This window comes from Xiphophorus maculatus, chromosome 11 (assembly GCF_002775205.1).
Source record: "Xiphophorus maculatus strain JP 163 A chromosome 11, X_maculatus-5.0-male, whole genome shotgun sequence".
In the NCBI taxonomy this organism is placed as follows: Eukaryota; Metazoa; Chordata; class Actinopteri; order Cyprinodontiformes; family Poeciliidae; genus Xiphophorus; species Xiphophorus maculatus.
The window spans coordinates 10,819,074-10,834,414 of NC_036453.1; the positions used below are offsets into that span (position 1 = coordinate 10,819,074).

Here is a 15,341-nt window from a genome sequence, read left to right on the forward strand (position 1 = left end):
AGTGTGTCGAGATGTATTTCCTAAGTAGTGAAAGTCTAACAGTATTCAAATCTTGAGTGAAACAAAGCTAAAATAACAGTGACCACCAGTTCAAGTTGTTTATTTTCACCCATGTAAGTTTGTATTTCATGAAATCAGTGACACAAACAGCAGGGTACTGCATCTATTTGAAACACAGACACAGCATTATCTTGCTTTTATCTCATCAGCAGTCGACTCATTTGTTATATAGAAAAGTTCATTTAAGTTATTTATTTACTTTGCAATTTATAATACTTTCCATTCACTCATTCCATGCAAGTGTGTTAAAATTTACATCACTACAACATGTTTTTCCCAAGATTTTGCTTCCTAAAATGACATTCAGATAAACAGCTTGAAATGATCCGCCATCTTAAATTTTCACACTTCTTTGCAAAATCACAAGTCCAACAAAAAAAGAAACTTAACTCAAATTAACTCTCTTAACTCAAAGTCAAACTCACTGAATAGCTGTTTTTGGTTAACGGCTGTAATTAATTAGTCTATAAGGAATGCAAAATACCATTTAGTCTGCAGTGCTAGTACAAAATCCACATCTTAGGAAAGGCATGTTAATGCTGCCCATTGAAACTGATGTTGGTTATTGTTTCACTCAACAATATAACTGCTGTTTAGATTTTCTAGCACAAAACGGAAAAGTGTTTCAGGGACCTGTTGCTCTTCTGTTAGCTCCTATAAGCAGCTAAACAGATTAAATAGTAATAGTTATGGAGGTCATGTTTAAACATTATGAACCATCTAAATTTGTGTCAGTTAGCCTTTTTTTTCATCAGACTTGTTTTACCTACTTTCTTCTGACTTTCTTATAGCTTTTCTTTCTAACTTACATATTATCCTTCTTATTATCAGTTATAATTTCTTCTTCGCCATCTTAGATCTCGTCTTTCTGACTCACCAAATTAGTTTCACATGATAAATTTAGTCTATTATCACAAACCTACTGACATAATATCTGCTGTTTTTCGCTATAATGTTGAAAAAAATAATTACTTTAGATTTAAAGAACTTAGTTGCAGGCCCGAAGTTTCGGTTCAGTTCTCATCCAAACATCCCGTTTCAAAAGTAACTTTACTTTTCACTGGAATTTTTTTTTCACCTTTTCACATGTATTTTAAGTATGTAGTTTAGAATTAGACTCTCAAAAATTTAAATTGTAAATGCTGTAAATTATAAATATAATTTATGGTACACATTAAAGATATCAAAAAGACTATACATTGCAATAAAGTAGATAAAGTAACAATGTAACTCATCAAAACTTGACAAAACTGAAACCTCTTCACAAACAACATGGGTTAGATGTAAGGAATGTGTCCTCCTGAAGCCAAGAAATTACAAGTTTTTGTCTGCATAAATCAAACCTTAGTGATTAATGTTATAGAAAAACTGAAACTGTACGAATACTTTCATAGGATGCTGCAACTTCTGCTCTGGGTAATCTTGCAAACCGTCAAGACATTTGATTAGTTAACTTTTCTCTTCTGAACCACACTAATACACTACAAGTTATTCTACCAAGTAAAACATTTTTACTTTGTATTCAACTGATTTTTTTTTTGGATTTTAACAGAATTATCTATCCAACAATTTTTACTCGTGATCAAACATACATTGTCAAGTGTAGAAAAATAAATCTGTTTTCATCTTCTTCTCTGGCCATTTGGAAAGCTGTTCAGACAAATATGAGTCAATTCAAACTCTGCAGTCCCACACATATTATTCCTCTTTTCTTTTCTCTTCTTTTATTCATTTGTTCTTGCTCTTTTGGGAGGCATGCTCGGTCACGGTCACAGTGACAGGAGATCCAGGGTGGCTCTTTCGAACACAGGAAGTGGTGTGAAGTCACAGCGTGGTTCTCAGCATTCGGATGACACGCTGGTAAAGTTGTTGGAAGACGGTCGACAGACTCCTTGAAGAAAATAAGAAACAGTCTTCAGACAGTTTTTCAGGAAAAAAATGACTTAATGGAGACACATCCTTTACAAGCTTAATTTTGCCCTTAGTTACTAATTAAAATTTAAAATGTACAATCAAAATTAGTGAGAAAACATATTTAATATCTTTCAATAAATCACACATACTCTCACTTTGTTTTAATGAGGGAGGGTCAGAATTTGATAATGTTTTCTAGACAAGCATTTATTTATTTTTTTACTAGAGTATTTGACTGAATACTCTAGGTAAAAACTAAGCTCTTGAGGAATCAGGTTTCTCAGTCTAAATTCAAGTATTCCGACACTAAGCATATGAAAAATTTTGTGACATCGTCAGAATAACTCTAGCTGATTGTATAAGAGGGTCCGTCCATCCATCCTTAGTAAATCTCCAGATCAGATGATGTTTGAATGTTCTCATTGTTGAGGAGTCTGGGCAAAATAATGGATACCTCCAAACCAACCATTAATAATTGTTTTAGAACTACTCACTACACTATAATACTAGACAGGGAAATTTGTAAAACTCAACACATTTCTTCGAGACCTTAAAGAAACCTCTGTCTAAACAACAGCTCCACTCCAAAGACTAAGTATGCCTCTAAATGTGATAGATGGACAACATTTATGATCTATTTTGACCTTTCATGCAATGTAAAAATACACATTGTATTTTAAAATAAACAAGGGAAATGAACGCTGTTCCTTTCTTAATCTGAAACAGCTAAAAACACATTGGTATTATAATACAAAGAATTCGGAAAGTCCGGGAATGTTTCATTGCTATTTTGGTAAAAGCATTTCAAAAAATGTTGACATCATTTTAAAAATGACATTGTTTGAATATCATCACTTGTGTAAGGCTTGAAATACAAGTGAACCAAATTTATAAACCAATCATATTATTACTTTCCCATAAATCAGCTACCAATCCATGTTTAACTTGCAAAGTGTTTTGACATCTTATACTCAACTTATCTGGGCAGTGATGTTCCCTATAGTCTATAGACGCCAACTTGGTAAACCTGCATGTTTCATTTACAATTAGCCGCCATTTTTGCCTCTGTGAATTCGACAGAAGTTGTCTGTAAAGGATTCGTCAAACTCACCGCCCTCCCACTGAGACAATATTGCTGCGGTTTGGATGGAGGCAGAAGAGTGAGGCCACGCAGTAAACACAGCACAGAAACATGGAGACCAGTCGGCGCTTTAAAGACATCTTCTCTCCTGGCGGAAACATAAATGCAGCAAGTTTCCCTAAAATCAGTCTCATCCTTAAACCCAACTGTTTACAGATAAATATAACTTTTTCACAGATTAGCAAGCCTTCTGCCCTCCGACACAATGAATTGTAAACATATTCACATCGCTTAAACTTCCATATTTAATATAAAGTCCCTCCAAAAAGACAGCTTGTAAAATTTGTGGCTGTGATCCAAAACATTGTGAAACATGTTGAGTTGATTTGCAACCCATCGTGTGTCAAACAGTGTTCCTGTTTGACCTTTTTTGTGAGTTTATCTTCTTTATGTCTCTGAAAAATAAGCAAAAGAAAAACTGAAGAAAGATAATCTTTTTATTCTACATCAGAGGTCTCCAACCTGTGACTCTGCTTGCAGAAGGACAGAGATGGTCGTCTGCATCCTCTTAATAACTTTGTCTAAAATTAATAAAGAAATAACTAATGTTTTTAAATAAAGATATGACAACAAATGCAAGTTGTACCAGTTTTTCAGTTGTTTCATGGAATACTTGCACTGGAGTTCCACAACAGAATGACATTAAAAGTATAAATAACATTTATTTAGATTTTCTTATTGCATTGGAAACCAGAGTATTTTTTTTCTTCACTTCTTTCCACAAATAAAAAGATTCCAATAAACAAAATGTATCCATCCTATTTTTGAATTATTATTATTATTATTATTTTTACCTTTTCCTTTACTTTAAAACCTAAAAGTAGTCATAAAGTGATTCTTTAAAGATGACAAGACATTACCCATCATAGGCATTTCTCAAAAATGATCAGTTTTCCTTTTCTAAAAAAGCTAAACAAGCTTTATTTGGCTGAAGGGCCCAAATGGCTCTTTGGATTGTAAAGGTTGCAGACTCCTGGTCTACATGATAAAAAATTAAGACACAACTCCAACATGAAGCAGCATCTAACTTTGCGTTAATGCTTTGCACAAACATCATCGTCTGCAAAAGACGGTGATGATCGTCTTTTTTGACGATCATCATCGTCAAAATGATGATCGTCAATAAAAGATGATCATCTTTTGGAGACAATCATCATCACCTTAATAATCCTGTCCAGAAACAAATTCCTCACAGATTGATCTTCCTAAACGGTGGGAATCCTCACGTTGGCTCAGCAGAACTCCAGAAACCAGATCCGAGGTCCAGGTGAAACCGCCAGAACCCGTCACAGCCGCTGACCGTTGGTACCAACTGAAAGCCCGGAGCCCTTTGGGTTTCTGCTGGGGACCAGGCGCAAATAATGCTGACACATGCTTTTGTTATAAAAGCTCCTGAAAGGTCTAGCATGGGGTGAATGACATTCCCACAATGTGTGTCTGCTGGAGTGATTTTGGTGTGTTGGTGTGATGGTGAGGGGTGACGGAACAAAGCGACTTCCTCTTATGTGGCTTTGAGTTTCTGAGTCTTCTACAATTAAATCTTTAAAGTTAGATCAAAACACTTTTATCTGTTTGACCTGCACAGTAACAGACCACCAGTCCTGCCTGTTGTGACCCACTGAGTGAAGCTGATGATCTTAACACCAAAATAAACAAGACTGGAGTTTAAAATTCACCCATCTTATGAAAGAAAAATCATTCAGGAATCTTGAACTTTTTCCCATTTTCATACACAAAGTGGGGCACAATTGTGAACTGGAAGATTTGTTTTCTTAAATAAAAATGGAAAAAAATGGGGATGTAAATTTATGGACAGTCTCCTTTATTCAGATGCTCCATAATAAAATCAGCTTCTGCATCAGTGCAGTGGTGTGAACATTTTTTTTTTTTTGCCCTCTTCGAAATTTCCTCATTTTTGAATGTTTTCCACACTTAAGAGTTTCAGAACATCAAACCAATTTAAATATTAGTTGAAGGCAACACAAACAAACACCTAATACAATATTTTAAAGAAAGATGTTTATTATTATTGGAGAAAAAATCCAAGCCTACGTGGCCCCTGTGTGACAAAGTGACACTTTTGAAAAACTCTTTTTCACTCTAGTGTATTTAGTGAATAGAGTCCACTTGTGTGTAAGTTAATGTTATTATAAATCCTGATGGTTTTTTTTAGAACATTAGTGAACAAACAGCATTGTAAAGAAATGAGATCACATCAAACTCATATAGCACAGGACATGGTGGTGGCAGCATCATCCTATGGGGATGTTTTCTTTGGTAGGAACAGAGATCCTGGGACGCAGCAGTCTTCTACTTCTAAACTTTCAATTTAATAATCCTTTATTGCTAAAGCTTTAAATGAGAACTGCTTCAAACATTTTACCTTGTAAAACTGAGCTTAAAAAACATTTCTTATATAAAGAGAGAAAACTGGCTCATCCCTTGAGTTTAGAGGCCTTTTCTGGTCTGGATAATTTATAGGTCAAACACTTCCAGGAACCCCGAACAGCTATTGATGAAGACCACTTTAAACGATTACAGCAAGCCTTTTTAAAGGGGAGATTTAAAGAAATGAGCAATGATTAAGACGTTTATGTTGTAAAAATGATTCGTTTTCTGAAGATTTAATCATAAAAAATAACATAACAGCAACAACAACAAAACAAACAATCAATCTCCTCAACTCTCTTGATTCAGTTTACGCAGAGCTGTGCTGTATAAATAGAAATGTAGCCATTTCTTTTTAGAATCTCCACACAGCCAGTAACGAGAGCTCATCTTGATAAAAATTTTGCTGATTACAGCGTTTTGTTTTTCACCAGCCATGGCTCTCTGCCGTAGTTTGAGGAGGAGGAGGACTGATGTCAGATAATGTAATGAATGTGTGCAGACAGAAAGCATCATTAGCTGGGTCTATTTGTGTGTGAATCCTAGTGGAAAATGGTCCCATTATCCCAGATGTCTCTCCTGAGGGCCCAGGGGCCAAAAAAAAAAACAGCAAATAGAGGTTACACTTTAACTTTTTCAGATCTGCACGGCACACTTTTCCTGGCTGTGTTTTTGCAGGTACTTCACATTAATCCAGATAATTTATTGCTGTTTGCTAAATTATCTTCAGCAGTCTGACAATACTAAAAATGTATTGTAAGTTTATGAGATTTTATTTATTTATTTATTGTTTTTTCTGAATGTTATTGTTCTGACTGGCCCTCAAACATAACAAATTGAGTTGCTATGTTACATTGTGCATTAATGCTATATCATATATTATGTTTCTATTATCTTGTAGTTCAACACCGTAACTATATCAACCTGATCCTTCTGGATTACTTTCATGAGAATAACTCACACCCCTTGAACTGTAACTTTGGCGTAAAGGCAAAAGATTAAATTTGTAATTTTGTGCTGAAGCCTCTTCAGTCACTGGACAGCTATTGTCCCTCAGGTCGCTATAGCAACAGCTGAGACCTCACCTCACAAACAAGCAAACAAATTTGCCCCAGTTTAACCCAGTGTTGGTGTTGTCATCAAATGAAATGAACCATGGTTCTTTACTGGCTGTTGAGGTCCCTTGCATCCCTGGATCCTTTTATTGATGTTACAGTTTCATGATTGTATTTTTATTTTTTTTATGTGCAGCGATATGTGGCTTGTGATAAATAAATAAATAAATAAATAAACTGTTAATGTCTTTCTGCTACGAGTCCATACCAAACAGCAATCCCAAATAATAGGCTGTCCTCTTATTTGAAATAAATTAAACTCATTATTTCAATCTCAACAACAAAGCTTTATTGAAAAACAAATGCTGCTGGTCAATGTCTATTGTTTTTGGCAATTAAATAATTTATTTCTATTTCTTTTTTATTACTTTACCACCTGTTTACCTTCTAAAGCAAATTACGATGCTTTAACTCAGTTTTTTTTTATTAAACAGGGAAACAAGATTACTTTCATGAGAGCATGTTTCCATATTTATTGCAAATTCTCATAAGAGTTTTAATTCATTTACAATCATCCATGTGACTACACTTGACTGCACCCAGTCACAGCAAAGTACAGTGAAAATGTCTGTAGTGTGTGTGGGAGCAGTGGGGCACCCCAGTGTTTTTGTTCCCACTCTAATTCATCCTTCCTTTGTTGTGTGTGTGCTTTCATAATATAATTAGAATCAAAAGACTTTACAGTGCAGCAATCTTTAGCCATAATTGTTCCTACTAATGTATTAGTGAGTAATTAAAAAAAACAAACATCTGTCCATAAAAGTATGTAAGAAGTTCTTTTTTTTAACCCTCATTGGGTGTTTTTCTGATCTGTACCAACAAGGCTCCAACAGCTTCACTCTTATTTTGTTTTGATCATGGGAGTGTAACAAGAAGAAAACCACTGTGGAAAGACAAACAACATTTAACATTTAACATTTTGGACGCTTTTTGGTTCCAGCTAGTTTGAACATATCTGATAACATGTCCGGCCTCCAAGGGTTTCAGGTTTTGCAGAGTATAAGAATATGTCATAGAGAGGGGCTCTCCAGGCCAGACCTCAAACACAATAGAGGGACCATAAGCCACTTTTGTACTAGTGTGGCTTTAACCGGTTCTTCCCCGGTCAGCCTGGGCCAGATTCATCTCCATCTCCAAATACATTTGTAGTTCCTCCCTGTTTTTTAGGAACCACATCATCTGCTTTTGGTGGTACCAGCTGGGTATTGCAGACAAGCAATTTGATTGGCAGCAGATTGCATTCATTGACTGGCCTGCTGATTTACATGACTGGATGAGTGAAGGTCGTACTTGCAAACTCCTTGAACAACAATAGCTTAACTATTTTCAATCTATGAAGAGACCGTACTAGTAGATGTCATAGATGGCAGTATGCAAATTGATGACTGGATGGCCAACGTTGAGTTTCAAACCTTTTTATCAATTGTGGCAGTAGAGTGTATGGTATTAGCTGGATGGACCAACCCACAACAAACAAATATACTGAGAGACTTTGGAGAAAATGGCCGCCAAAAGGTGTGAGAATGAGAGAGGGAGAAACAGAGGTAAAAAGACTAATTAATGAGAAAAGGAAGCAGACAAAACACACCAAGGATTCAAAAACCACTGGAGTACAGAACATAAGCAATGAATAAGAAACCCAACACAAAGGAATGAACTTGAATGTCAAAACCGTAATGACAAGAATGAACAACTGAATGTGGCAAGAGCTTTTAAACAATAGTAAGAAATGAAATAATCAGAAAACCAACATGAGAGAAAACTTATGGATCACAACACATCCAGGTCAAGGAGACAACATGTTATAGTGTAAGATGTAAAATTAAAGCACATTTCAAATGCAATCCACAAGGGAAGGTGTTTGTCTGAAAAAAGGTTTTGTCTCATATGTTAAATCCACAAGACCTCTAGGAAATAAACAGTTCAAAATCAGTCACAGAACTCATGGTTTTAAAGATGCAGAGCAGGATTCAGACACAGCTTCATTCACAACTGCAGTTTGCACTGATTTCATTAGTTTACAAAAGGTATAAAATTTAACCAGCTTGGTTTAAAACAGAAAAAAAACAAAACAAACAGAAATGATTCAAATGAACGTTTGTGAATACACTAACAGCTCACAATAAAAATAGATATCGTCACTTGTGGCAGAGAGCCAGCAAGCAGGAACTCAAGGCTCAGAGAGGCAGAAGTAGCAGAGGGGTGTGTTTTCATTTGCCTGTAGGGCTCTGTGTGTGTTTGACGGAGGAGGGCACAACACAGACCTGCTGATAACATTAGGACCATCTCTGTCCTGCTAGCATTTATTGACGGGACCTCTAAAACCCAGATGTTGCAATTAACTTTGAGAGTAGAAGGATGTTTTAGGAAAAAGTTAACTTGAATATTTTGGGATCGGTCCGCAGACGACAACACTGGATTAACATTAGGAGATATTCTCGGATACTATTCTTTTTTCTTTTTCTTTTTCTTTAGCAGTATCTGGAAACCTTTGATCATGTGTTCAGCGATGCTTCCACTGATCTACACAATCAATAAGAGCTTGATGTGACTGAAAATTATCAGTCTTGGAATAATGTCATCTGACTTCGGGCTTTTTTCTTCATTTTGAATCAATATGTCATATTTAACTGGACAAACCAGCACAGAGCCTTCTGTCAGCATCACGTCTGACTTTATGGACCAGCCAACCGTCCAAAGTGAAGTGAGGCCAAGGGTGATGGGCTTTGTCCTGACCTTCTCTGCTCTCCTCATTGTCTCCACCAATCTGCTGGTGGGCTCTGCTCTGCTGAAGCTGCTCCTGAAGCGAGGATGTCAGAGCTGGTGTTTTGTCCTGAACTTGGCTCTGGCTGACACTCTGGTGGGCGTAGGCATCACTGGACTGGCCACAGAAGACTTTAACAACAAATTTATTCAGCATCGCAGCGGTTATATTGTGATTTATCCTCCCACAAACGGGACACCTCCTGCTCTGCAGGGCAAGACCCGATGTTTGCTGCGAATGTCCTTTGTGACGTCCCCCTGCATGGTGTCCATCTTGACTATGTTCCTGATCTCACTGGACCGCTATATGGCCATCAAGATGCCCCTGCGTTACTCTCTGATGTCTGGAAAAGGGAGGACAGCCGGGTCTTTACTGGCTGTGTGGATCAGTTCCTACACTATGGGATTTTTACCAGGTGAGGCTCAGCAATCAATACTATAAATACTAGAGAACACAGATGGAGGGTTTTCTGTTACGTCAACGCAAGTTTATTTGTAAAAGTTAGTTCAAAGTTTTTTACATCATAAAAACATCACCAATTAGAGCAAGCAATGAACATTACATTTGCTAAATATCATCAAAATTATCAAGCAAATACACATCAAATATTTTTGATCAATGTCCCAGTAACTACTAATCAAAGACAGCTGTAAAACTGGGAGTTTTGTTCAGAGTCCTGGTGACATCATAATGTAGAGCTGTGCATTATCTTTGTAGTTATGGTAACTAATCTTATGGCTTGTTAAAAGCCATGTAAGGTTAAAGTTGTCCACTAGATTACAGCAAAAAGTCAAAGGAAGTATATTGTGCATGCTCACTGATAATGTGATGTCTGGTTTCCTATGACATATGAACAATATGTTTGACTTAAGTCCTTTAGCTGCAAATCAGAAAATAATTATAATGTCTTAACTTTGTGCAAGAAGGCGAGGCGAGCTACTTTACAAGTCAACAAGAGTATCTTTGGGACAGAATGCTTCCAGAAAAAATACTTTTCCAACTGTCACAAATATAAATGTGCAGAATTTTCTAAAAGCTGCTGAAACACTAACTGAAACTATACCAGTTAAAACTGATTTAACTGCTTTAACTCAGTTATAAAGAGCAATCTCTTTACAGGACAAATTAAAGTGCGCTAGATATAAATTATGGATTGCTTCCTGTACATAAATTTAGAAATTTTAAAGATAAATCGTATGTTTCTTCAAATGTGCAGATAGATGTTGGCATCTTCATTGTTGTGAAAAAGTACTCACATTCACGTTTTATTTGATAAAAGTCCATCACAAAAGTATAATCTTTTTTCCCCATTTAAAACATGAATTGTCCTGGGTGTAATTGTTTGTGGAATCACCTTCACTGCTATTATAGCTGCAGATGTTTTGGGGGAATGTCCACCGGCTTTGCACATCTAAAGACCAAATCTTCTGAATATAACACAGATTTTTAGTTGGTTTTGGACTGTAATTGATATAGGAATCTTTTAGCATTTTCCCTGAATGCATTCTAAATAATACAGCAGCATTATATAAAGAGTTTGAGAACTGAGAGCTGCTAGAGTACAGTTCTTATACTGCTTTAAAATAAAAAACATGCTCATGAATATAGCAATTTTACAGTGAAAACAATAGAAAGATATTAGCAGCAAAATTAGGTTACATCTGAAAGCACAGAGATTCCATTGGATTTTTCATTAAGGGATATTAGACTAAAGGGGACTGAATACAAATGCACAGGTCAATTTTCCAGTTTCTTTTACAAATTTTAAAAACAAGTAATTTTCTTCCTCTTTGTAGCTATGCACTACTTTGTGTTGGTGACATATACTCCTTTCAAATGTTCAAATGAAATACTTTGAGGTTTGTAAAGTGGATAATTAGGTTAAAGTTTCAGGAGTGTGACTACTTTCAGAAGGCTTGTGTCTATTGTGGAGCAATGTCCTTTTAAATCATAAATTGTGCAGTTTCACAATACTGCTACACAGTGACACTAGTTTAACCAACCACTAATCACTGATGATGCCACGTTCAACAGGTTGTAGATATTCCAAAATAGATTAGCTAATAACATAAGGACAATATTAACGCATTTTATTAAAAGCTTAGTTCTTTTCTTCTGCACAATGGCAACTATTTTGAAATCATTTCTGTCTGAACACAACAATACACCCAAAGCTAATTTTTCAAACCCAAGGTGTTCTAAAGGTGAAAACCCACCCAATCTGGCAACATTGCTTACTTTGTTGACTACATATTTAGTTGGAAATAACCTTTTTCTGCTGTTAAACGAAAAAGGAAGGGCCTTGATTCCATTGTGACCTTTTGCATTACCTTTGTTTTGTGGATCTGTCATAAATGGAGCATGAATATGTAAATGAACCCGTGTCCTCTGCTCCTCAGTGGTGGTGCCCCAGCTGCAGGCAGCTGAACCCTACGACGGTTTCTGTGCTTTCTTCACTGTCACCCACGACATCGCCATCATCGTTCTGTACAGCCTGCTCTTCTTCCCCGTCCTCTCCCTGTTCACCTACATGTACCTGGACATCCTGAAGATCGCCTGCGTCCACCACGAGCAGATCTCCCAAATCGGGCAAACCAGCTCAAGAGCTGAGGACAGCCATCACGGACAGTCCCAGTACCACCATCATCACCAGCATCACCTGCTGCGGAGCTGGAGTCACGTCAAGGCCTTGAGGACAGTGGGGGTGCTCGTCGGCTGCTTCTTGGTGCTTTGGAGTCCTTTCTTTGTGGTGTGCATTGTGCACCTCCTGTGTAGGGAGTGTGACCTTAAGGGGGTGCTGGAGAACTACCTGTGGCTCTTGGGGCTCCTCAACTCTCTGATTAACCCCCTGGTCTATGCCTGCTGGCAGAAAGAGGTGCGGCTGCAGCTGTCCAACATGTTTTCCTGCATCACAAACAGGTTGCTGTCTGCTGCACCGCCGAGTGTTATGGAAAGATGCCACTCGTCGCCGCCTGTGCAGGCTCGTGCTTGTGTTTCTGAAGGAGCTACGAACAGTCCTTCGATTAGGCTACCAATCAGCAGCTTGGACGCCAATGCCCTTCACCTGTCTGACACAACCAGTTTGTGATGGAACGAGGGAAACGCCACAGATATTTAAAACGCACTAATAAAGCGACCAACTCTTTGGTTAGTATTCCTGCTGCAACGAGAAAGTGAAAAATAGACCTGATTAGCTGTTGTATGTAACCTGTACATGTGTCTTTTCTCTAACAGACATTAGCAGGTGTCAGTTTGAATAAACCTCAGGTTAGCAAACGGACATTTTTAAAGCAGAAGCACAAGCAGAGAAACTGGAAGATATGGATCTGATTTTGGGCTGAACAGGAAAACCCTAACACGATCACCTCAGCGGTTTGTCTGGATGTTCAAGGGCCAAACAAAATTATTATACACCATCATTCCTTTAGGATTAGTGGTATATATGTGATATATAAGCTAAAATGTTTTTATTGGAATGGTGGCAGCTGCTTTATAAATAAATTAAAATTGTCTCAAAGTATGTTTGATAATTTGTGCAAACAGAACAGTGTGTAAAACGCTCTATTTAGTGTCAAGTTGACAATTCTAAGGATATAAATGCTTCAACATTTGATATTCTAAGCAGTAAAAGTTTTGTGATCAGTCCAAGTTGAAAAGTTCAGACAACCACAACCCCAACTCTCTCTTTATACACAAAATCCAACCTGAAGATAAGATGTTACACCAACGACCTAATATTAGCTACTTAATCTCACCCTACCCTATCCAGAGAGTTTACTCCCTTCAGATGTTAGATGCTTGAAAGAGAAAGTGAAATCCAATAAATCTTTTTCTATCTGGTTAATTCAAATTCAATTCAGTTAGTCTAAAAAATACTTTATTGATCCCAAAGGGAAATTAAATTTCCGTGTAACTCATATTACACAATTGTTTTCAAAGAGTTATTTTAGATGCTGGTGTGGATGTGGGCAGGATGGATTTCCTGTAGCAGTCTATATTACAGCAGCTCTAAAGAAGCCTCTGATCTTCTGTTGTTGTATGACAGTTTCATGGTGAGTTTGCTCGGGGTTTGTCTATCGTGTTTTTGATTGTAATCTTTTTTTACACCTTCATCTCCAGTGGGTTCACAAGAGTCCCCCAAAACAGAACCAGTCTTCTTCATCAAGTTGTTGAGTCTTTTTAGGTCCCTTCAATTTGACAAAACATTACCTGACTACTTGGGGTCACAGGAATTTCATTCGCAGAGGGTTAGTTTACAGTGACGTGCGGTGAGGTTCATAGCTGGTGAGGCACTGACTTAATCATATTCAGATGTACAAATATAGACCCCCTGCATGTTATTGTTTACATAAGGAAATTTCGCGCATGTGGACAACGCTGGAGGGCAAAAAGACTATTTCCGTTCACTCAATCAAACTTGGACATGTAGATATTATTCATTTCGTGCTGTGCTCCACAGCGAAGGGAAAACCGTTAAAGTACAACTCAAAACCACGTCTTTTGTCGCTCTCGGTATCAGCGCAGCTACGCGCAGACTCGTTGCCATAGCAACTGACAACAACGCCACAATAAAAAACACTCAAATATTTCCCACGCAAAAAGCAGAACATTCAGTCTGTTGCAGTAGTATTGTTTTAGTATTATTTTGCGATTATTAATTAATTGCTGTGGTAAGAGGAGAAAACTATAAATATATCGCTGCACTTGACCTTGTTGTATGGCTAGCTGCATGGCTAGCTCGCTTACAGTATCTTACTCTGCAGTTGTGGAGTCACAATGTCTGGGATCATGAGCGCCCCCTGCCATGAGGCAGGAGAACTGCCTGCCTCACCTCGTTTCTGATCGCTCTTCAGCACATGAAACACGTTACGCACACAATTGGTGACAAAAAAAAACAACACTGTACATTATATACATAAGCTAAATTATGGAAAATCAGCTCATACATGAAATGTTTTTTAGCCATTTTATTGGCGACGTACAGACAGGAGGAACATGCTCTCAGAATGGCAGCCAGTGCAGTTAGCGAGAGGTTGCGCAATCCCAGGTGAGGCTCAGCTCGCTGCTGCCTCACCAGCTTCGCTTCCGAGCGTTTGAATGGGAAAATGCAGAAATTCAGCGATTTTGAAGAAAAAATAATCTGAACTTTTTTAAATTAAATGAAAAATAGGTATAGTACAAACCACAGGGTGAAAATAGCAATATAAATGATTTTATCATTATTATTTTTCCATGATTACAGGTGAGGCAGAGCCTCACCTGCCTCCCCTGACCGCACGTCACTGTTAGTTTACACTTTAATATAAAACAATAAAAAGATGTGGTTGACATGACAGAAAAGTAATGTTTATGTGGTTGAAAAATGGGAATTTGTTAAACAGTTAACATCAGTAATGGTAGTTAGTGAAAGAATGGGGAACACTGCAGGAAATGCATGTCTGTATTATCAGAAAATGATGAATCATTTGAGGATACAAAACATCGAATAACGAGCACAGCTGGTGGAACACCACTGAGGTATTTTACAGTTTCTATTGACTCATGATAACAAAAAACTCAGTCCTGATGAATCACAAAGACCACATGAGAGTTAAAAATCTTTAGTCTGTTAATTACCAATTTTTTTAAAATTATGCAGTGGTGCAGAAAATTGATGACCAAGTAGATTTGCATGTTTTTTTCTTCTCCCGTAACAACAAACACCTTCATTTAAAAAATGGATTTTGTTTTTACTTGTGTTGTCTCTGGCAAATATTTAAATTGGTTTAATGTTCTGAAACACAAACATGCAATTTTTCACACCACTTTAAATACTCACTGTTATTTTGGACTTAGAAGTGGAATATTTTAATCTGGTTTTACTACCTTCAAAACTGAATTCAAAACCGTTATCTCCTTTTTTTTGGACAAATGTTTTCGGACTGCTCAAGCAATAAGTTGACTTTTACTCTTCTCACGT

General features: G+C 37.2%; 1 protein-coding gene and 1 long non-coding RNA gene across 2 annotated transcripts; one reads left to right on the forward strand and one right to left on the reverse strand.

The window, feature by feature from the left end:
* Positions 1 to 84: 84 nt before the first annotated feature.
* LOC111610126 lies at positions 85 to 4,418 on the reverse strand. Its single transcript, XR_002753501.1, has 3 exons — positions 4,276 to 4,418; positions 3,086 to 3,203; positions 85 to 1,951 (listed from the first exon to the last, which is right to left on the reverse strand). It is a non-coding gene; the product is annotated as an uncharacterized LOC111610126 (long non-coding RNA).
* Positions 4,419 to 9,337: 4,919 nt separating this feature from the next.
* gpr119 (G protein-coupled receptor 119) lies at positions 9,338 to 12,470 on the forward strand. Its single transcript, XM_005800378.1, has 2 exons — positions 9,338 to 9,797; positions 11,782 to 12,470. The coding sequence occupies exons 1-2, from the start codon at positions 9,338 to 9,340 to the stop codon at positions 12,468 to 12,470; spliced, it is 1,149 nt and encodes a 382-aa protein (XP_005800435.1).
* Positions 12,471 to 15,341: the final 2,871 nt, after the last annotated feature.